Genomic DNA, 23,359 nt, shown 5'->3' with positions numbered 1-23,359 from the left:
TACTGGGTATATTGACTGTTGTGGACAAACTTAAGCTACACAGGATAGAAATCATAAAGAATTGTGCATATTTCATTTAAAAAGAACGTTCGTGCAATTGTTGTATCGCTACATATTGTCAAGACTTAAAATCACAGATAAAAGCCTGAGTAAGACCAAATCTCAGGAGTATATGTTACATATCACAATATCAGAATATTTTGTGTAGCTTATAAGGAGTTGCCCTTGTTTGCAGTTCTGCTGCCCACAGTGATTGAGAGTGCTTTGCCCGCTCTTCTATCTGGTATTGGTAAACGTGAAATGTGAGTGATATAGCTGGAATGTCTGCTTATGATACAGTTAGTATTGCCAGAAGATGTTTCGCTGAAATACATTTTCATATTCTTTTGAGAGTAGACGTTGCCTTTATTCTAGTAAATATTTCAAATAATAGTTTCATGAAATGTATTGGGATTCATTTTGTTATTGTTGTGAATATGGAGTTTTTCATCCCAGTGAGAATATTTACACTGTGTGGTTTATGTTTTAAACGCTGACGTAAAAGCTGTGTTAATACAACTTGAAAAGGAAATCCTCATACTGATTATAGCATTGTACATATTTCATGTACTTGTATAACTTAAGCAGTGTAGAAACCACACGAAACTAGTAAACCTACAGCTTGCATGTTTATTTCCCTTTCCAAATTCCAGCGATCGCAGAAACATCCTCGATGAACTGAAGAAAATCGCCGAAAGTAAGCATCCTTCTTATTTTAACTTCCGTGTATGCTTCTTCCATTCAGCAGTTATCAGTATTACTCAGATAAATCCAGTCAAGAAGACATGATATAAATAACTGTCTCACAACATCGCTGAGTACAAGACATTTTCGATTATGTAGGCATTGCTGATTCAGCTGCTTCTTCATATTTCCTGATCTGTTTCATTTTACAGGTATTCTGCAGGAGGTTGAGGGTGAGTATACTGGATATATCGACTGTTGTGGATAAACTGAAAGTGCTAAGGATAGAAGTCATAAAGAATTGTGCATATATCAATTAAACAGAACGTTCGTGCATTTGCAGTATCGCTACCCAATGTCCTTAAATACACAGATTAAATCCGGAGTAAGACGAAATCTCAGGAGTATATGTTACATATCACAATGTCACAATAATTTGTGTAGTTTATAAGCACTTGCCCTTGTTTGCAGTTCTGCTGCCCAAAGTGATTGAGAGTGCTTTGCCCGCTCTTCTATCTGGTATTGGTAAACGTGAAATGTGAGTGATATAGCTGGAATATCTGCTTATGATACAGTTAGTATTGCCAGAAGATGTTTCGCTGAAATACATTTTCATATTCTTTTGAGAGTAGACGTTGCCTTTATTCTAGTAAATATTTCAAATAATAGTTTCATAAAATGTATTTGGATTCAGTATGTTTTTTTTGTGAAAATGGATTTATTTATCACAGTGAGAATATTTACACTATGTGGTTTATGTTTTAAACGCTGACGTAAAAGCTGTGTTAACACAACTTGAAAAGGAAATCCTCATACTGATTATAACATTGTACATATTTCATGTACTTGTATAACTTAAGCAGTGTAGAAACCACACGAAACTAGTAAACCTACAGCTTGCATGTTTATTTCCCTTTCCAAATTCCAGCGATCGCAGAAACATCCTCGATGAACTGAAGAAAATCGGCGAAAGTAAGCATCCTTCTTATTTTAACTTCCGTGTATGCTTCTTCCATTCAGCAGTTATCAGTATTACTCAGATAAATCCAGTCAAGAAGACATGATATAAATAACTGTCTCACAACATCGCTGAGTACAAGACATTTTCAATTATGTAGGCATTGCTGATTCAGCTGCTTCTTCATATTTCCTGATCTGTTTCATTTTACAGGTATTCTGCAGGAGGTTGGGGGTGAGTATACTGTATATATTTACTGTTGTGGATAAATTTAAGCTACACAGGATAGAAATCATAAAGAATTGTGCATATTTCATTTAAAAAGAACGTTCGTGCAATTGTAGTATCGCTACATATTATCAAGACTTAAAAATCACAAATTAAAGCCTGAGTAAGACCAAATCTCAGGAGTATATGTTACATATCACAATATCAGAATATTTTGTGTAGCTTATAAGCACTTGCCCTTGTTTGCAGATCTGCTGCCCAAAGTGATTGAGAGTGCTTTGCCCGCTCTTCTATCTGGTATTGGTAAACGTGAAATGTGAGTGATATAGCTGGAATATCTGCTTATGATACAGTTAGTATTGCCAGAAGATGTTTCGCTGAAATACATTTTCATATTCTTTTGAGAGTAGACGTTGCCTTTATTCTAGTAAATATTTCAAATGATAGTTTGATGAAATTTATTTGGATTCAGTTTTTGTTGTCTTTAATATGGATTTATTCATCCCAGTGAGAATATTTACACTGTGTGGTTTATGTTTTATGCTGACGTAAAAGCTGTGTTAACACAACTTGAAAAGGAAATCCTCACACTGATTATAACATTGTACATATATCATGTACTTGTCTAACTTAAGCAGTGTAGAAACCACACGAAACTAGTAAACCTACAGCTTGCATGTTTATTTCCCATTCCAAATTCCAGCGATCGCAGAAACATCCTCGATGAACTGAAGAAACTCGGCGAAAGTAAGCATCCTTCTTATTTTAACTTCCGTGTATGCTTCTTCCATTCAGCAGTTATCAGTATTACTCAGATAAATCCAGTCAAGAAGACATGATATAAATAACTGTCTCACAACATCGCTGAGTACAAGACATTTTCAATTATGTAGGCATTGCTGATTCAGCTGCTTCTTCATATTTCCTGATCTGTTTCATTTTACAGGTATTCTGAAGCAGGTTGGGGTGAGTATACTGGGTATATATTTACTGTTGTGGACAAACTTAAGCTACACAGGATAGAAATCATAAAGAATTGTGCATATTTCATTTAAAAAGAACGTTCGTGCAATTGTAGTATCGCTACATATTATCAAGACTTAAAATCACAGATAAAAGCCTGAGTAAGACCAAATCCCAGGAGTATATGTTACATATCACAATATCAGAATATTTTGTGTAGCTTATAAGCACTTGCCCTTGTTTGCAGATCTACTGCCCACAGTGATTGAGAGTGCTTTGCCCGCTCTTCTATCTGGTATTGGTAAACGTGAAATGTGAGTGATATAGCTGGAATGTCTGCTTATGATACAGTTAGTATTGCCGGAAGATGTTTCGCTGAAATACATTTTCATATTCTTTTGAGAGTAGACGTTGCCTTTATTCTAGTAAATATTTCAAATAATAGTTTCATGAAATTTATTTGGATTCATGTTTTTGTTGTCTTTAATATGGAGTTTTTCATCCCAGTGAGAATATTTACACTGTGTGGTTTATGTTTATGCTGACGTAAAAGCTGTGTTAACACAACTTAAAAAGGAAATCCTCACACTGATTATAACATTGTACATATATCATGTACTTGTCTAACTTAAGCAGTGTAGAAACCACACGAAACTAGTAAACCTACAGCTTGCATGTTTATTTCCCATTCCAAATTCCAGCGATCGCAGAAACATCCTCGATGAACTGAAGAAACTCGGCGAAAGTAAGCATCCTTCTTATTTTAACTTCCCTGTATGCTTCTTCCATTCAGCAGTTATCAGTATTACTCAGATAAATCCAGTCAAGAAGACATGATATAAATAACTGTCTCACAACATCGCTGAGTACAAGACATTTCAATTATGTAGGCATTGCTGATTCAGCTGCTTCTTCATATTTCCTGATCTGTTTCATTTTACAGGTATTCTGAAGCAGGTTGGGGGTGAGTATACTGGGTATACTTACTGTTGTGGACAAACTTAAGCTACACAGGATAGAAATCATAAAGAATTGTGCATATTTCATTTAAAAAGAACGTTCGTGCAATTGTAGTATCGCTACATATTATCAAGACTTAAAATCACAGATAAAAGCCTGAGTAAGACCAAATCCCAGGAGTATATGTTACATATCACAATATCAGAATATTTTGTGTAGCTTATAAGCACTTGCCCTTGTTTGCAGATCTGCTGCCCACAGTGATTGAGAGTGCTTTGCCCGCTCTTCTATCTGGTATTGGTAAACGTGAAATGTGAGTGATATAGCTGGAATATCTGCTTATGATACAGTTAGTATTGCCAGAAGATGTTTCGCTGAAATACATTTTCATATTCTTTTGAAAGTAGACGTTGCCTTTATTCTAGTAAATATTTCGAATAATAGTTTCATGAAATTTATTTGGATTCATGTTTTTGTTGTCTTTAATATGGAGTTTTTCATCCCAGTGAGAATATTTACACTGTGTGGTTTATGTTTATGCTGACGTAAAAGCTGTGTTAACACAACTTAAAAAGGAAATCCTCACACTGATTATAACATTGTACATATATCATGTACTTGTCTAACTTAAGCAGTGTAGAAACCACACGAAACTAGTAAACCTACAGCTTGCATGTTTATTTCCCATTCCAAATTCCAGCGATCGCAGAAACATCCTCGATGAACTGAAGAAACTCGGCGAAAGTAAGCATCCTTCTTATTTTAACTTCCGTGTATGCTTCTTCCATTCAGCAGTTATCAGTATTACTCAGATAAATCCAGTCAAGAAGACATGATATAAATAACTGTCTCACAACATCGCTGAGTACAAGACATTTTCAATTATGTAGGCATTGCTGATTCAGCTGCTTCTTCATATTTCCTGATCTGTTTCATTTTACAGGTATTCTGAAGCAGGTTGGGGGTGAGTATACTGGGTATATTTACTGTTGTGGACAAACTTAAGCTACACAGGATAGAAATCATAAAGAATTGTGCATATTTCATTTAAAAAGAACGTTCGTGCAATTGTAGTATCGCTACATATTATCAAGACTTAAAATCACAGATGAAAGCCTGAGTAAGACCAAATCCCAGGAGTATATGTTACATATCACAATATCAGAATATTTTTGTGTAGCTTATAAGCACTTGCCCTTGTTTGCAGATCTGCTGCCCACAGTGATTGAGAGTGCTTTGCCCGCTCTTCTATCTGGTATTGGTAAACGTGAAATGTGAGTGATATAGCTGGGATATCTGCTTATGATACAGTTAGTATTGCCAGAAGATGTTTCGCTGAAATACATTTTCATATTCTTTTGAAAGTAGACGTTGCCTTTATTCTAGTAAATATTTCGAATAATAGTTTCATGAAATTTATTTGGATTCATGTTTTGTTGTCTTTAATATGGAGTTTTCATCCCAGTGAGAATATTTACACTGTGTGGTTTATGTTTATGCTGACGTAAAAGCTGTGTTAACACAACTTAAAAAGGAAATCCTCACACTGATTATAACATTGTACATATATCATGTACTTGTCTAACTTAAGCAGTGTAGAAACCACACGAAACTAGTAAACCTACAGCTTGCATGTTTATTTCCCATTCCAAATTCCAGCGATCGCAGAAACATCCTCGATGAACTGAAGAAACTCGGCGAAAGTAAGCATCCTTCTTATTTTAACTTCCCTGTATGCTTCTTCCATTCAGCAGTTATCAGTATTACTCAGATAAATCCAGTCAAGAAGACATGATATAAATAACTGTCTCACAACATCGCTGAGTACAAGACATTTTCAATTATGTAGGCATTGCTGATTCAGCTGCTTCTTCATATTTCCTGATCTGTTTCATTTTACAGGTATTCTGAAGCAGATTGGGGGTGAGTATACTGGGTATACTTTACTGTTGTGGACAAACTTAAGCTACACAGGATAGAAATCATAAAGAATTGTGCATATTTCATTTAAAAAGAACGTTCGTGCAATTGTAGTATCGCTACATATTATCAAGACTTAAAATCACAAATAAAAGCCTGAGTAAGACCAAATCCCAGGAGTATATGTTACATATCACAATATCAGAATATTTTGTGTAGCTTATAAGCACTTGCCCTTGTTTGCAGATCTGCTGCCCACAGTGATTGAGAGTGCTTTGCCCGCTCTTCTATCTGGTATTGGTAAACGTGAAATGTGAGTGATATAGCTGGAATGTCTGCTTATGATACAATTAGTATTGCCAGAAGATGTTTCGCTGAAATACATTTTCATATTCTTTTGAAAGTAGACGTTGCCTTTATTCTAGTAAATATTTCGAATAATAGTTTCATGAAATTTATTTGGATTCATGTTTTTGTTGTCTTTAATATGGAGTTTTTCATCCCAGTGAGAATATTTACACTGTGTGGTTTATGTTTATGCTGACGTAAAAGCTGTGTTAACACAACTTAAAAAGGAAATCCTCACACTGATTATAACATTGTACATATATCATGTACTTGTCTAACTTAAGCAGTGTAGAAACCACACGAAACTAGTAAACCTACAGCTTGCATGTTTATTTCCCATTCCAAATTCCAGCGATCGCAGAAACATCCTCGATGAACTGAAGAAACTCGGCGAAAGTAAGCATCCTTCTTATTTTAACTTCCGTGTATGCTTCTTCCATTCAGCAGTTATCAGTATTACTCAGATAAATCCAGTCAAGAAGACATGATATAAATAACTGTCTCACAACATCGCTGAGTACAAGACATTTTCAATTATGTAGGCATTGCTGATTCAGCTGCTTCTTCATATTTCCTGATCTGTTTCATTTTACAGGTATTCTGAAGCAGGTTGGGGGTGAGTATACTGGGTATATTTACTGTTGTGGACAAACTTCAGCTACACAGGATAGAAATCATAAAGAATTGTGCATATTTCATTTAAAAAGAACGTTCGAGCAATTGTAGTATCGCTACATATTATCAAGACTTAAAATCACAGATGAAAGCCTGAGTAAGACCAAATCCCAGGAGTATATGTTACATATCACAATATAAGAATATTTTGTGTAGCTTATAAGCACTTGCCCTTGTTTGCAGATCTGCTGCCCACAGTGATTGAGAGTGCTTTGCCCGCTCTTCTATCTGGTATTGGTAAACGTGAAATGTGAGTGATATAGCTGGGATATCTGCTTATGATACAGTTAGTATTGCCAGAAGATGTTTCGCTGAAATACATTTTCATATTCTTTTGAAAGTAGACGTTGCCTTTATTCTAGTAAATATTTCGAATAATAGTTTCATGAAATTTATTTGGATTCATGTTTTTGTTGTCTTTAATATGGAGTTTTTCATCCCAGTGAGAATATTTACACTGTGTGGTTTATGTTTATGCTGACGTAAAAGCTGTGTTAACACAACTTAAAGGAAATCCTCACACTGATTATAACATTGTACATATATCATGTACTTGTCTAACTTAAGCAGTGTAGAAACCACACGAAACTAGTAAACCTACAGCTTGCATGTTTATTTCCCTTTCCAAATTCCAGCGATCGCAGAAACATCCTCGATGAACTGAAGAAACTCGGCGAAAGTAAGCATCCTTCTTATTTTAACTTCCCTGTATGCTTCTTCCATTCAGCAGTTATCAGTATTACTCAGATAAATCCAGTCAAGAAGACATGATATAAATAACTGTCTCACAACATCGCTGAGTACAAGACATTTCAATTATGTAGGCATTGCTGATTCAGCTGCTTCTTCATATTTCCTGATCTGTTTCATTTTACAGGTATTCTGAAGCAGATTGGGGGTGAGTATACTGGGTATACTTACTGTTGTGGACAAACTTAAGCTACACAGGATAGAAATCATAAAGAATTGTGCATATTTCATTTAAAAAGAACGTTCGTGCAATTGTAGTATCGCTACATATTATCAAGACTTAAAATCACAAATAAAAGCCTGAGTAAGACCAAATCCCAGGAGTATATGTTACATATCACAATATCAGAATATTTTGTGTAGCTTATAAGCACTTGCCCTTGTTTGCAGATCTGCTGCCCACAGTGATTGAGAGTGCTTTGCCCGCTCTTCTATCTGGTATTGGTAAACGTGAAATGTGAGTGATATAGCTGGAATGTCTGCTTATGATACAATTAGTATTGCCAGAAGATGTTTCGCTGAAATACATTTTCATATTCTTTTGAAAGTAGACGTTGCCTTTATTCTAGTAAATATTTCGAATAATAGTTTCATGAAATTTTTGGGATTCATGTTTTTGTTGTCTTTAATATGGAGTTTTCATCCCAGTGAGAATATTTACACTGTGTGGTTTATGTTTATGCTGACGTAAAAGCTGTGTTAACACAACTTAAAAAGGAAATCCTCACACTGATTATAACATTGTACATATATCATGTACTTGTCTAACTTAAGCAGTGTAGAAACCACACGAAACTAGTAAACCTACAGCTTGCATGTTTATTTCCCATTCCAAATTCCAGCGATCGCAGAAACATCCTCGATGAACTGAAGAAACTCGGCGAAAGTAAGCATCCTTCTTATTTTAACTTCCCTGTATGCTTCTTCCATTCAGCAGTTATCAGTATTACTCAGATAAATCCAGTCAAGAAGACATGATATAAATAACTGTCTCCACAACATCGCTGAGTACAAGACATTTTCAATTATGTAGGCATTGCTGATTCAGCTGCTTCTTCATATTTCCTGATCTGTTTCATTTTACAGGTATTCTGAAGCAGGTTGGGGGTGAGTATACTGGGTATATTTACTGTTGTGGACAAACTTCAGCTACACAGGATAGAAATCATAAAGAATTGTGCATATTTCATTTAAAAAGAACGTTCGAGCAATTGTAGTATCGCTACATATTATCAAGACTTAAAATCACAGATGAAAGCCTGAGTAAGACCAAATCCCAGGAGTATATGTTACATATCACAATATAAGAATATTTTGTGTAGCTTATAAGCACTTGCCCTTGTTTGCAGATCTGCTGCCTACAGTGATTGAGAGTGCTTTGCCCGCTCTTCTATCTGGTATTGGTAAACGTGAAATGTGAGTGATATAGCTGGAATGTCTGCTTATGATACAATTAGTATTGCCAGAAGATGTTTCGCTGAAATACATTTTCATATTCTTTTGAAAGTAGACGTTGCCTTTATTCTAGTAAATATTTCGAATAATAGTTTCATGAAATTTATTTGGATTCATGTTTTTGTTGTCTTTAATATGGAGTTTTTCATCCCAGTGAGAATATTTACACTGTGTGGTTTATGTTTATGCTGACGTAAAAGCTGTGTTAACACAACTTAAAAGGAAATCCTCACACTGATTATAACATTGTACATATATCATATCATACTTGTCTAACTTAAGCAGTGTAGAAACCACAATGAAACTGATTAAACCTACAGCTTGCATTTTTATTTCCCATTCGAAATTCCAGCGATCGCAGAAACATCCTCGATGAACTGAAGAAACTCGGCGAAAGTAAGCATCCTTCTTATTTTAACTTCCCTGTATGCTTCTTCCATTCAGCAGTTATCAGTATTACTCAGATAAATCCAGTCAAGAAGACATGATATAAATAACTGTCTCACAACATCGCTGAGTACAAGACATTTTCAATTATGTAGGCATTGCTGATTCAGCTGCTTCTTCATATTTCCTGATCTGTTTCATTTTACAGGTATTCTGCAGGAGGTTGAGGGTGAGTATACTGGATATATCGACTGTTGTGGATAAACTTAAAGTTCTAAGGATAGAAGTCATAAAGAATTGTGCATACTAGTATATCGATTAAACGGAACGTTCGTGCATTTGTAGTATCGCTACCCAATGTCCTTAAATGCACAGATTAAATCCGGAGTAAGACCAAATCCCAGGAGTATATGTTTCATATCACAATATCAGAATATTTTGCATAGTTTATAAGCACTTGCCCTTGTTTGCAGATCTGCTGCCCAAAGTGATTGAGAGTGCTTTGCCCGCTCTTCTATCTGGTATTGGTAAACGTGAAATGTGAGTGATATAGCTGGAATGTCTGCTTATGATACAATTAGTATTGCCAGAAGATGTTTCGCTGAAATACATTTTCATATTCTTTTGAAAGTAGACGTTGCCTTTATTCTAGTAAATATTTCGAATAATAGTGTCATGAAATGTATTGGGATTCATTTTGTTATTGTTGTGAATATGGAGTTTTTCATCCAAGTGAGAATATTTACACTGTGTGGTTTATGTTTATGCTGACGTAAAAGCTGTGTTAACACAACTTAAAAAGGAAATCCTCACACTGATTATAACATTGTACATATATCATGTACTTGTCTAACTTAAGCAGTGTAGAAACCACACGAAACTGATTAAACCTACAGCTTGCATTTTTATTTCCCTTTCCAAATTCCAGCGATCGCAGAAACATCCTCGATGAACTGAAGAAACTCGGCGAAAGTAAGCATCCTTCTTATTTTAACTTCCCTGTATGCTTCTTCCATTCAGCAGTTATCAGTATTACTCAGATAAATCCAATCAAGAAGACATGATATAAATAACTGTCTCACAACATCGCTGAGTACAAGACATTTCAATTATGTAGGCATTGCTGATTCAGCTGCTTCTTCATATTTCCTGATCTGTTTCATTTTACAGGTATTCTGCAGGAGGTTGAGGGTGAGTATACTGAATATATCGACTGTTGTGGATAAACTTAAGCTACACAGGATAGAAATCATAAAGAATTGTGCATATTTCATTTAAAAGGAACGTTCGTGGAATTGTAGTATCGCTACATATTATCAAGACTAAATCTCAGGAGTATGTTACATATCTCAGTAGATAGAAGTCATATAGAATTGTGCATATTTCAATTCAACAAAACATTCGTGCACTTGTAGTATCGCTACCCAGTGTCCTCAGGCGTATATGTTACATGTCACAATATCACAATAGTTTGTGTAGTTTATAAGTACTTGCCCTTGTTTCCAGTTCTGCTGCCCAAAGTGATTGAGAGTGCTTTGCCCGCTCTTCTATCTGGTATTGGTAAACGTGAAATGTGAGTGATATAGCTGGGATATGTGTTGATCATAAATTCGGGATCGGAAAATTAACTGATACTTTTGCCGGAATATCTAATGATTACGAAAGAAGATATTTGCTTTTATTCTTGAATTATTTTATAAATCTGGATACCAATCTTTTCGTTATCATTTGGAGTTTGTAGACATTTAACTGCCAACCATTTAATATCCGTCTCTCACAGGGAGAGGAGGAATATCTTTGATGATATAAAGAAAGGTCTGGAAAATATCGGGAATGCCATCGCAACTGCCGCCAAAGGTTAGATGTTGTCTACTCAGAGTAACACCATTGTCGCTTCCTGTTTTACAGAACGTATTCAAAGTATACCTACATTTACACAGTTTGTTTCCTTATTTGAATGAGTACGTTGGTGACATGCTTGATAGCAAATTTCCAGCAGGCTCACCAAGAATATGTTTCATATTGTATGCCCGGAGCCACATGGAGCCCCCATTGCAGGTGTCAATACACACAATTACCTTGTACTGTACATACATGCATAAAATACAATTTAGTCTGTTTTATGATTGATTTATATTGAACCTTACCAATACAAATGAGAAAAATATACAATAACTTTTCTCTAGCCGCTCTACCCGTTGTCGAAGAGATTGGAAAACGTAAGTGTATACACAATTCTATAAGTGTGAGAATATGCTTCTCAGTTACGAAAAACCCCATAAAATACGTGTTCCCTCTACTCGAAATACGAAAAAAATCTTTACTAAACCGATAAATATGCGTCTGCGTGAAATATAAGCAATAATACAAGTTATTCAATTAAAAAATAAATAAATGTAAAATGAAAAGTCTCTAACTGTCAGACATTGCTTTAATACAACAAATGTGGAATAGAAGTTATTTGTGTAAAGATACCAAAAACGTTTGTTTCAGAGATTCTCCCGGTTGCTGAAAGTGAGTTACATACGTAATATTGCCACAACAAATACTGTTCACAGAGGAAACACTGTTTCCCTTTCCTCTGTTCAGATCTCAAATACACAACTCTCTTCACTGGATCACCTGCCATATCCCTAAACCATACCTGACATTGATACAACACTTATTTACTTCCCACTGCTACCGCTCCTACAACTACTACTACCGCCACTGCTACTGCTCCTACAACACCTCCTACTGTTACTGCTACCGCTCCTACAACACTCTACTACTACACTGCTACCGGCTCCTACAGCTACTACTACTGCCACTGCTACCGCTCCACTGCTACTACTGCTTACTGCTACTGCTCCTACAACAACTACTACTGCTACTTACTTACTGCTTACTGCTACCGCTCATACAACAACCTACTACTGCTACTGCTACTACCACTGCTCCTACAACAACTACTACTACTGCCTACTGCTACCTCTCCCTACAACAACTACTACTGCCACTGCTACCGCTCCTACAACTACTACTACCGCCACTGCTACTGCTCTTGCAACACCTACTACTGCCACTGCTACTAATCTCACCACATTACAACTACTACTGCTACTGCTACCGCTCCTACAGCTACTACTACCGCCACTGCTACTGCTCCTACAACTACTACTACTGCTACTGCTACCCTGCTCCTACAACAACCACTCACTGCCACTGCTACTGCCTACAACAACTACTACTGCCTGAAGCCACCACTACTACCGCACTGTAGCTCCTACAACCACTACTACCGCCACTGCTACCGCTCCTACAACACCTACTACTGCTACTGCTACCGCTCCTACAACAACTACTACTGCTACTGCTAAGCACCCTCCTACAACAACTACCACTGCTACCACCTGCTCCTCCTACAACAACTACTACTGCCACTGCTACCGCTCTACAACAACTACTACTGCTACTGCTACCACTCCTACAACAACTACTACTGCCATCATACCTTCCTACAACCACCTACTACTGCTACCCCACTGTACCTTTCCTACAACAACTTCTACTGCCACTGCCATACCTCTCCTCCGACAACTACTACCGCCACTGCAACCCTCCAACGACAACTACTACGCCACTGCCAAATCTGCACTGCAGCTACCAGTTTCCAAACCACTGCTACTGCATCCCTACTGCAGTAGCCAACAAACTACTGCTACTGCTATTCTACTACAGCAGTTGAATCAAGCCACTACTCGCTACCTACTGCACCTACTCTACTGCAGTTAACATCTACTGCTACTGCTACCTCTACTGCGGTTAAAGCCACTACTACTGTTAATTACCCTACTGCAGTTGAAGCTACTGCTACTGCTACCCCACTGCAGTTAAAGCTACTGCTACTGCTACCCTACTGCAGCTGAAGCCACCTCACTGCACTCCTACCTCTACTGTAGTTAAAGCCACTGCTGCTACTGCTACCGCGGTTAAAGCCACTGCAGTTGTGCTTCCTCTACCTGCGTTGAGCTACCGCTACCCTACCTGCACACTTAAAGCCACTGCTCGCTACTGCACCTCTTACTGCAGTTGAAGCCACTGCTACTACTACCCTCTACTGCAGTTAGCTAAAGCCACTGCCACTACTACCCCCACTGTAGTTAAAGCCACTATTACTGCTATCTCTACTGCAGTTGAAAGCCACTGCTACTGCTACCCCCACTGTAGTTAAAGCTGCTAAATCCCACTACTGCTACCCTTACTGTAGTTAAATCCACTGCCATGCTGCATACCTCTACTGTAGTTGAAATACACTGCCACCTCCACTGCTGAAGCCACTGCTACCCCTACTGTAGTTGAAGCCACTGCTACTGCTACCCCTACTGTAGTTAAAGCTACTGCAGTTAAAGCTGCCACTACTACAATTCTTTAACAAGCTACTGCTGCTACTCTACTGCAGTTAGACTGCCACTGCACTGCTACTGCTCCTACCGTTACCTCTACTGCAGTTAAAGCCACTGCTACCTCTACTGCGGTTAGAGCCACTGTAGAGCCTAATACACTGCTACCTCTACTGCTAGTTGTTAAAGCCATTTACCTGCTACCTCTACTGCGGTTAAAGCTACTGCTACTGCTACCTCTACTGCGGTTAAAGCTACTGCTACTGTTACCTCTACTGCAGTTGAAGCTACTGCTACTGCTACCTCTACTTCATTTAAAGCTACTGCTACCTCTACTGAGGTTAAAGCTACTGCTACCTCTACTGCATTTAAAGCTACTGCTACCTCTACTGCGGTTAAAGCTACTGCTACTGCTACCTCTACTGCGGTTAAAGCTACTGCTACTGCTACCTCTACTGCAGTTAAAGCTACTGCTACCTCTACTGCGGTTAGAGCTACTGCTACTGCTACTGTCCCACTGCACAGCCACCACTGCTACTCCCACTGCGGTTGTTACTGCAGAAATAGCTCACTGCCTACACTGCCATTTAAAGCCACTGCTACTACTCTACTGCGGTTAAAGCCACTGCCACCCCACTGAGGTTACTGCAGCTTACCACCTACTGCATTTAAAGCTACTGCAGTTTCATCACACTACACCCCACTGTGCTTCTACTGCTACCTCTACTGCATTTCAAAACTGCTACTGCTCCCACTGCTCACCCATCACCACTGCAGTTAAAGCCACTGCTACTGCTACTCTCTACTCTGCAGTTAAAGTTACTACACCTCCCCTCTACTGCAGTTAAAGAGCTACTGCTACCTCTACTGCAGTTAGAGCCACTGCTACCTACTGAATGCAAGCCAACCCCACTGCATTTAAAGCTACCGCTACTACCACTCCCCTGCTGCTAATTCTACTGGTTAAAGCTACTGCTACTGCTACCCCCACTGCAGTTAAAGCTGCACAATTCCCACTGGTACAGTTACACTGCCTCTACTGCAGTTGAGCCACTGCCACTGCTACCCCACTGCAGTTGCCAAAGCATCACTAAAGCTACTGCTGCAGTTTAATGTTCTCACTGCAGTTAGAGCTACTGCTACTGCTACCTCTACTGCACTTAAAGCTACTGCTACCTCTCCTGCAGTTGGAGCTACTGCTACTGCTACCTCTACTGCAGTTAAAGCTACTGCTACTGCACCTCTACTGCAGTTAGAGCTACTGCTACTGCTACCTCTACTGCACTTAAAGCTACTGCTACCTCTACTGCAGTTAGAGCTACTGCTACTGCTACCTCTACTGCAGTTAAAGCTACTGATACCTCTACTGCAGTTAGAGCTACTGCTACTGCTACCTCTACTGCAGTTAAAGCTACTACTACTACTACCTCTACTGCAGTTAAAGCTACTGATACCTCTACTGCAGTTAGAGCTACTGCTACTGCTACCTCTACTGCAGTTAACGCTACTGCTACCTCTAGTGCAGTTAGAGCTACTGCTACTGCTACCTCTACTGCAGTTAAAGCTACTGCTACTGCTACCTCTACTGCAGTTAAAGCTACTACTACTACTACCTTTACTGCAGTTAAAGCTACTGCTACTATTATCGCTACTACTACCTTCGGGGTCAGGGAACATAAACAAACATCGAGGGTACATTAGCCTATGTGGCCCACGAGACCAGTGAACAACTTATACTGCCTATTTCAGAGGTTGCCCCAAGTCTAATCAGTGCTGGGCTGACAGCTCTCGTTGGAAGGCGAGATTCGTAAGTATTAAGCGTGGAAAGGATTGCATTTAATTTTCCCTGTTCTGTAATTTTAGTAACAATTGATCGTTAACATGGATGTGGCTCAAACGTTTCTTTCGCTTCAAATATTTGTGACGATAAAGGAAGCATCCAGGGTGACTATATTCTAAACGAAACATATGTTAAATTTAGTATTACACGTTCTTCGTAATGTACAGATTCTAGTTCTTCAATCCTCAAAACGTACTGCAATCCTTGAACATAAACCCTTGACCCCATTATAACGTTAGAAAAGAAAGATTTATGGATGTCAACTTGTTTATTGTGAATAACACGACGTTTCGGAGTGAGTATCAGGGGGAGTGATATATATATGTATATATATACATACATGAGACACTACAAAGAAAACATGTATAACAATGTTGAGGAAATGAATATGTAGTACACACGTGAGGCCAGCGATACGCTTATACAACATGGTAATAGATGTGATAGGATATAGAATACAAACACGGGGAGACCAATGGTACAATGATATAACATAAACCTGAGGAGGGGAGGCCAGTAATCTGCTCGTTGGATATACAATTCAAACATGAGGCCAGTGAGCAGAAGAGAAAAGGTGGTTCTAGATGATTTTAAAAGGGGTGTGACTCATGCAAATGAGTTAGCGGGTAGACACGACATTGCTCTGTCTACAGTACACAGAACTTTGAAGAAAATTCAGTCAGGAGTTGGGATAGCACGAGAATCGGGCAGGGAGGCCAAGGAACTTCAGTACTACAGATTGCCGGCGACTTGGTCAAATTGGTTCACGAAGATTGGGATAATGTTGCTGTTTTTCTGATGAAAGTTCTGTCTGGCTTTGTCTGAAATGTGTGAAAATTTGGACAAAAGATACCATGAAACCTTTCTACCAACGCCCAAAACATAGCCCGACATTTCAGATGTGGAGTGGGATATCATCACGTGGAGTGACGCCGTTATATATTTATATATATTCACTGGAAATCGGACAAAGGAACGATATGTTGATATGTTAAATGATCACCTCTTTCAACGGTCCGAACAGTGTATGAAGATTAACTGGATTTTCCATCATGATACCGACCCAAAACACACTGCGGGCTACGTAGAACAGTGGTTGTCGGACGAAAATATTCAAGTTTTAGACTTGCCCAGCTACAGCCCGGATCTTAAACCTATTGAGGATGTGAGGGGACTATGAAGGACAGAATAGACCAAAAAGGACTTAGAAATATTGAGGATATGAAGAAAGTATTGGTCGAAAATTGGGATACGCTGTCACACGATTTCCTACAAACGTTGGTAGTGTACCTAAGCGCATTCAGTCGTGTATTGCAGGGCAAGGAGGTCTCACAAAGTACTGGAAGACACTTAGACTGTAAGAGGATCATATCTCAACATATTCATTTAAGTAAAACTTCTATTGTATTTATACATGTATTATATATTTGCCGAAACAACATTCTCAATAATTTCTAGGAATACTATGCTCTTTATTCCAGTGTGCGTATTTGCACTGTCTAAATTCTATTTTAAGTGTTGATCTAGCAGATTGGTTGTTAAGTGTTGATCTAGCAGATTGGTTGTTAAGTGTTGATCTAGCAGATTGGTTGTTAAGTGTTGATCAAGCAGATTGGTTGTTAAGGGCTGATCTAGCAGATTGGTTGTTAAGTGTTGATCTAGCAGATTGGTTGTTAAGTGTTGATCAAGCAGATTGGTTGTTAAGTGTTGATCAAGCAGATTGGTTGTTAAGGGCTGATTAGATAGAGGGCTGATCTAGCAGATTGGTTGTTAAGTGTTGATCAAGCAGATTGGTTGTTAAGTGTTGGTTGTTTTAAGTGTTGATCAAGCAGATTGGTTGTTAAGTGTTGATCAAGCAGATTGGTTGTTAAGTGTTGATCTAGCAGATTGGTTGTTAAGTGTTGATCTAGCAGATTGGTTGTTAAGTGTTGATCAAGCAGATTGGTTGTTAAGTGTTGATCTAGCAGATTGGTTGTTAAGCTGATTGATTGGTTGTTAAGATTGGATTGGTTGTTAAGTGTTGATCTAGCAGATTGGTTTGTTAAGTGTTGATCAAGCAGATTGGTTGTTAAGTGTTGTCAAGCAGTTGATCTAGCAGATTGGTTGTTAAGTGTTGATCTAGCAGATTGGTTGTTAAGTGTTGATCAAGCAGATTGGTTGTTAAAGTTGATCTAGCAGATTGGTTTAAGCAGATTGGTTGTTAATGATCAAGCAGATTGGTTGTTAAGTGTTGATCTAGCAGATTGGTTGTTAAGTGTTGATCTAGCAGATTGGTTGTTAAGTGTTGATCTAGCAGATTGGTTGTTAAGTGTTGATCTAGCAGACTGGTTGTTAAGTGTTGATCTAGCAGACTGGTTGTTAAGTGTTGATCTAGCTGTTTGGTTGTTAAGTGTTGATCTAGCAGATTGGCTGTTAAGGATTGAATTAGCAGATTGGTTGTTAAGGGTTGATCTGTCAAAGAAATTGTTAGGGGTTACATGTAACAGCAGCTATGCTGTAGTTATTATTACAAGGAATATTAACCGTATAGAGGCACCCAATGGACAGAAACACATTGTCACAACACCTTCATTTTCGCCCATTTTAGAGTGCGGCGAAGTTTCCTGGATGATCTGAAGAACGCCCTGAAGACTCTTGGCCAACGTAAGCTCGTTAATGGTCAAGTGCTTCATTAAAAAGTTGCTTCCGGGAGAGTAACGCAAATAATGTGATTCAACTATTCTTTAATACATGTTCAGCGTATTCTGACTGACAAATACATATTGCTGGTCTGTTATAGCTGTCCGTTAAGTGAGGGACATATCTCATCAACTGATGAAGCTCATGTTACACTTGGCGAAATGAGAACCAATGAGTATGTTTCTTTCAATTGTTTTTACAGAGGCTCTTCAAGCAGTTGAGAGTGAGTATATAAATTACGTGCATAAACCAGCATTTATAGTCGTTTGATATTTGTAGAGAATAGAATGGTGAGTTTTCATTGAGTTTCATGATAATGTTGCCTTCGCTCTTCTCCGCGTATACCCCATGACTGCATTTTTCAAAGTCCCGTGGACTTTGTAGTTGTATTGGGTTATATTTGTATACTTTTGATTTCTTTTCCAGCCCTTGCACCAACACTCCTCGAAAGTGCACTTCCTGCTCTCCTCTCTAGTGTTGGAAAGCGTGGAGTGTGAGTTTCTGTGCCATTAATCATAATTTGATGTTATTGATGGTATTTAAAGTATAACCAGCTGTAGTGTTTGTACCAATGCTCAGTGTTGGCGATGACAAAGTGAAAGTGTTGTGCATGTTTGCTGACAGTGTGGAGGCGGGACTTCTGGGACATGTCAAGGATGAGATGCTGAGTGTGGTGGACAAGCTGAAGGAGTCTGTGGAGGGGGCAGAGAAGGTCAGTAGCAACATTAACAAATGAGTCCTGAGAGAACGTGACGTGACGTCACAAAAGGACTGTGTGAGTAGCAACATTAACACGTGGTTCCTGAGAGAATGTGACGTGACGTCACAAAAGGACTGTGTGAGTAGCAACATTAACACGTGGGTCCTGAGAGAATGTGACGTGACGTCACAAAAGGACTGAGTGAGTAGCAACATTAACACTGGGTCCTGAGAGAATGTGACGTGACGTCACAACAGGACTGTGTGAGTAGCAATAATAACACGTGGGTCCTGAGAGAATGTGACGTGACGTCACAAAAGGACTGTGTGAGTAGCAACATTAACACATGGGTCCTGAGAGAGAATGTGACGTGACGTCACAAAAGGACTGTGTGAGCAGCAACATTAACACGTGGGTCCTGAGAGAATGTGACGTGACGTCACAAAAGGACTTGTGAGTAGCAACATTAACAAATGAGTCCTGTGAGAACGTGACGTGACGTCACAAAAGGACTGTGTGAGTAGCAACATTAACACATGGGTCCTGAGAGAATGTGACGTGACGTCACAAAGGACTGTGTGAGCAGCAACATTAACACGTGGGTCCTGAGAGAATGTGACGTGACGTCACAACAGGACTTGTGAGTAGCAACATTAACACATGGGTCCTGAGAGAATGTGACGTGACGTCACAACAGGACAGTATGACAGGTGTGAGGACTTCAACTTTCCAGGAGTCAACGTTCTCTGTATGGAGCAAAGTATTCCAGTAGGTCATTTCATAAACACTTGTGATGCAATCGATCATGGTCCTTCAATGAAGACATTTTATAGAATGTCATATAATTCCTGTTCAAATGTTGTCCCATTCCTAGGCACATATTCATTATATATCAGGAGTAAATCCTGCAGCCACTGTACATATCCCGACATATTAAACACCAAAACGTCTGTCACTTTTCACAAGCTAATATCCAATAATGAGTATTATTGTATTGGTCATTTGTTCACATTCAAAACTCCAATTTGCCAACTAACCAGGTTTATCAGCATGACGGAAATCACGGAATAGAAATCTTAATATCAGGTGCAGCTGAATTTGTGGAAAGGTCACATGAACTTTGGAAATATATATATCAACGTTTTTATACGTGAATTCAGTGACCAAATGTCTAATATTTCCGTGTTAAGATCGCCACGAACCTTGAGAGCAATCTGAAGACGGCTGCCCAGGGTCTGACCAGTGGCCAGGATGTCAAAGCCGTCGCCCAGATGGTGCTGTCTACCCTGGAGGCCGATGTCAAGTCAATGATGGGTGTGTGCATAGGCAAAGACTCTTACTTCAGTACATGTGACTACGAACTATGAACCAGATTATGTTTCATACATGTGTCAACGTTTGACTAATACGATACTAACGTATGTTGCATTCACATATAGAACCTCACTGAGATATATATCCTTTACAGAGGACATGAGAAGATTATCTAGCCACATCATTGTGGCTAAGACCATACCCGACAACTCTGTTTTCTTGATTGTTTCAGACAAAGGCACATTTGACGTTGATATTGATTCGCTGATCAAGAATATCGTCCCAAACGCTGTTGCAAAGGTAAATATCATAATGGATTCCAATGAAGCCTTAGTAGGCTTCCACTCAATGACGTTATATTGATTCATATATTTACACATGAAGCAGTGTAATCTAAATCGCTCTCATTGAGTTTTACGTTTCACGATAGTGAACGTAGTTACACATGAGATGCAGCTTCCAGCTACGATGTCGACATCGCATTCGGGATATTCATGACAGTTCTGTATGTTTTCAGCTCTTCTCCAAGCACAGCCGTCGTTTTCTTATCGGCGATATTATCAACGGATTGAAAGACACTCTGGGTGACGTCCTTGGTCTCGTGTCTGGCACCGTGTTTGGGGATCTTACAACATTCCTGGGAAACATTGAGTCAACTGCTGTGCAATCTCTCAGCCCTGCATTGGATAACCTGAAGGGCCTTGCCCAGACAGTAAGTTCCGTGCAATCTTTGTAATCAGGGCCAGACAGAACGCTGTATAGAAACATTGTATTCAGTCATTCCTCTGAAGCACTGTGTTCAGTGTCTCTCACAATCCGTTCCTTACTGGATACCATGTTGGACTGAATGGTTCAGACAGTGGGTGCCCTTGAAGCGTTATATTCAGGGGGTTGCCAGGCCATTACATCTTGTATGTAAATAAAACATTATCAATAATTGTTAACATCCTCCAAGTTCCACTTTTCGTTTGGCCACAACCCGGCAGTAAGGTAACAGGGGTCAGGGGAAATGCTTATTTTGCGAAAACGGAATCTGGAATGGAATTAATTATGTTTATGTTATCTTTGCACAATTAGACATCACATATACAACATCATATCTTAATTTAACAGCATACACATATTGTGATTGTCACGTAAATGTTAACTTACCATCTTTTGACAAATCTTGATATGCATGACGAGGTGCTTGGTCTAGTGTAACTGCACGCTCTTACACGCTCTAACTCCTGTCTGTCCAGTTCCTGACCCACGCTGGACAAGCCACTGCACAGGTCGCTGCTGAGGCCGTCAAGTTCTTCCAGCCATTCCAGGCTGAACTCGGATCTGTCTTCACCCAGATCAAAAAATGTAGCTGCAAAACTGACGGGTGCCTGAATGTCAAGGGATGTCGAATAAAATAACATATGAAACATTGCCTCCTTGTTTGTTTCGGGAAACATGACTACAGAGAATCAAGTACAATAGGGGCGGCAACATACATAAATGAAGAGTGACGCTCCAAGACCATTTACTCCCTCCTTCAACCTAGTAGCACCAACACACTGCATACAGAATATATCTAACAACTTCTGTTCGAACGTGAAATAGACAGTGCTAGTTTATGGTTGAGCCAACCAAAACCAACTGAGACAATATATAAATCCAGTTGTCTTGAGAATTGTGACAGATTAAACAGGACACTGTTTTTGTTATGTCACATTTCCTGTTGTATGGAAATATTGTCTTAGTGATGCGCCCAGACAATTGAAGCATTGTTTTCATTGGGCTGCCAGGGCATTACATCTTGTACCTCATTGAAGATATGTGATTGTTTGGATAATCCAGTTGTTAAACTTGGCCGCTCGCATGCGGTGTATGGTAGTACACTTTCGACTTCTGAAAACATCTAGAGTCAAATTCGTATGACATAGTTGGGCAATTCTCGCTATTTTTCCTAGCAGTTAGGATTGTGTGAGTTGACCTTGTCCTAACTTTCCTATGTTTCTTAGCAGTTAGGACTGTGTCATTCAAACTTGTTCCACCCTTCATGTACAGTTAGGATTGTGTGATCCGACCGGGTTCCCACTCCCTGTCTGTGTTTATTAGCAGTTAAGATTGTGTGATCCGACCGGCTTCCCCACTCACTGTCTGTGTTTATTAGTAGTTAAGATTGTGTGATCCGACCGGGTTCCCCACGCCCTGCCTGTGTTTATCAGCAGTTAAGATTGTGTGATCCGACCGGGTTCCCCACGCCCTGTCTGTGTTTATTAGCAGTTAAGATTGCGTGATCCGACCGGGTTCCCCACTTCTTGTCTGTGTTTATTAGTAGTTAAGATTGTGTGATCCGACCGGGTTCCCCACGCCCTGTCTGTGTTTATCAGCAGTTAAGATTGTGTGATCCGACAGGGTTCCCCACTTCCTGTCTGTGTTTATATGCAGTTAAGATTGTGTGATCCGACCGGGTTCCCCACTCCCTGTCTGTGTCTGATAGTAGTTAAGATTGTGTGATCCGACAGGGTTCCCCACTCCCTGTCTGTGTTTATTAGCAGTTAAGATTGTGTGATCCGACCGGGTTCCCCACTTCCTGTCTGTGTTTATATGTAGTTAAGATTGTGTGATCCGACCGGGTTCCCCACTCCCTGTCTGTGTTTATTAGCAGTTAAGATTGTGTGATCCGACCGGGTTCCCCACTCCCTGTCTGTGTTTATTAGTAGTTAAGATTGTGTGATCCGACCGGGTTCCCCACTCCCTGTCTGTGTTTATTAGCAGTTAAGATTGTGTGATCCGACCGGGTTCCCCACTTCCTGTCTGTGTTTATATGTAGTTAAGATTGTGTGATCCGACCGGGTTCCCCACTCCCTGTCTGTGTTTATTAGCAGTTAAGATTGTGTGATCCGACCGGGTTCCCCACTTCCTGTCTGTGTTTATATGTAGTTAAGATTGTGTGATCCGACCGGGTTCCCCACTCCCTGTCTGTGTTTATTAGCAGTTAAGATTGTGTGATCCGACCGGGTCCCCCACTTCTTGTCTGTGTTTATTAGTAGTTAAGATTGTGTGATCCGACCGGGTTCCCACTCCCCTGTCTGTGTTTATTA

The 23,359-nt window shown here is 39.4% G+C and overlaps 1 protein-coding gene and 1 long non-coding RNA gene across 2 annotated transcripts in view; one reads left to right on the top strand and one right to left on the bottom strand.

The window, feature by feature from the left end:
• Positions 1-21,694, top strand: part of LOC124258542 — a 92,748-nt gene extending 71,054 nt beyond the window's left edge. Inside the window, exons 32-71 of the mRNA XM_046692614.1 lie at positions 236-302; positions 693-736; positions 936-956; positions 1,195-1,261; positions 1,652-1,695; positions 3,816-3,836; positions 4,079-4,145; positions 4,533-4,576; positions 4,776-4,796; positions 5,040-5,106; positions 5,492-5,535; positions 5,735-5,755; positions 5,999-6,065; positions 6,453-6,496; positions 6,696-6,716; positions 6,959-7,025; positions 7,411-7,454; positions 7,653-7,673; positions 7,916-7,982; positions 8,368-8,411; positions 8,612-8,632; positions 8,875-8,941; positions 9,333-9,376; positions 9,576-9,596; positions 9,841-9,907; positions 10,296-10,339; positions 10,538-10,558; positions 10,874-10,940; positions 11,148-11,224; positions 11,554-11,586; positions 11,861-11,881; positions 15,499-15,556; positions 18,177-18,232; positions 18,471-18,491; positions 18,695-18,761; positions 18,893-18,980; positions 20,159-20,282; positions 20,515-20,582; positions 20,800-20,994; positions 21,524-21,694. Coding sequence (XP_046548570.1) covers positions 236-302; positions 693-736; positions 936-956; positions 1,195-1,261; positions 1,652-1,695; positions 3,816-3,836; positions 4,079-4,145; positions 4,533-4,576; positions 4,776-4,796; positions 5,040-5,106; positions 5,492-5,535; positions 5,735-5,755; positions 5,999-6,065; positions 6,453-6,496; positions 6,696-6,716; positions 6,959-7,025; positions 7,411-7,454; positions 7,653-7,673; positions 7,916-7,982; positions 8,368-8,411; positions 8,612-8,632; positions 8,875-8,941; positions 9,333-9,376; positions 9,576-9,596; positions 9,841-9,907; positions 10,296-10,339; positions 10,538-10,558; positions 10,874-10,940; positions 11,148-11,224; positions 11,554-11,586; positions 11,861-11,881; positions 15,499-15,556; positions 18,177-18,232; positions 18,471-18,491; positions 18,695-18,761; positions 18,893-18,980; positions 20,159-20,282; positions 20,515-20,582; positions 20,800-20,994; positions 21,524-21,685 — 2,225 coding nt within the window. The 3' untranslated portion in view covers positions 21,686-21,694. The remainder of the gene's footprint in view (positions 1-235; positions 303-692; positions 737-935; positions 957-1,194; positions 1,262-1,651; positions 1,696-3,815; positions 3,837-4,078; positions 4,146-4,532; positions 4,577-4,775; positions 4,797-5,039; positions 5,107-5,491; positions 5,536-5,734; positions 5,756-5,998; positions 6,066-6,452; positions 6,497-6,695; positions 6,717-6,958; positions 7,026-7,410; positions 7,455-7,652; positions 7,674-7,915; positions 7,983-8,367; positions 8,412-8,611; positions 8,633-8,874; positions 8,942-9,332; positions 9,377-9,575; positions 9,597-9,840; positions 9,908-10,295; positions 10,340-10,537; positions 10,559-10,873; positions 10,941-11,147; positions 11,225-11,553; positions 11,587-11,860; positions 11,882-15,498; positions 15,557-18,176; positions 18,233-18,470; positions 18,492-18,694; positions 18,762-18,892; positions 18,981-20,158; positions 20,283-20,514; positions 20,583-20,799; positions 20,995-21,523) is intronic.
• Positions 15,159-15,483, bottom strand: LOC124258554. The gene is made up of 3 exons (XR_006893616.1): positions 15,384-15,483; positions 15,297-15,352; positions 15,159-15,236 (listed from the first exon to the last, which is right to left on the bottom strand). It is a non-coding gene; the product is annotated as an uncharacterized LOC124258554 (long non-coding RNA).
• Positions 21,695-23,359: the final 1,665 nt, after the last annotated feature.

The sequence above is a fragment of the Haliotis rubra genome, unplaced genomic scaffold (assembly GCF_003918875.1).
Source record: "Haliotis rubra isolate DU_JTF1 unplaced genomic scaffold, ASM391887v1 Scf1174, whole genome shotgun sequence".
Classification (NCBI taxonomy): domain Eukaryota; kingdom Metazoa; phylum Mollusca; class Gastropoda; order Lepetellida; family Haliotidae; genus Haliotis; species Haliotis rubra.
Note: the sequence above shows the minus strand (reverse complement) of the source record. Positions and strands in the feature narration are given on the sequence as shown.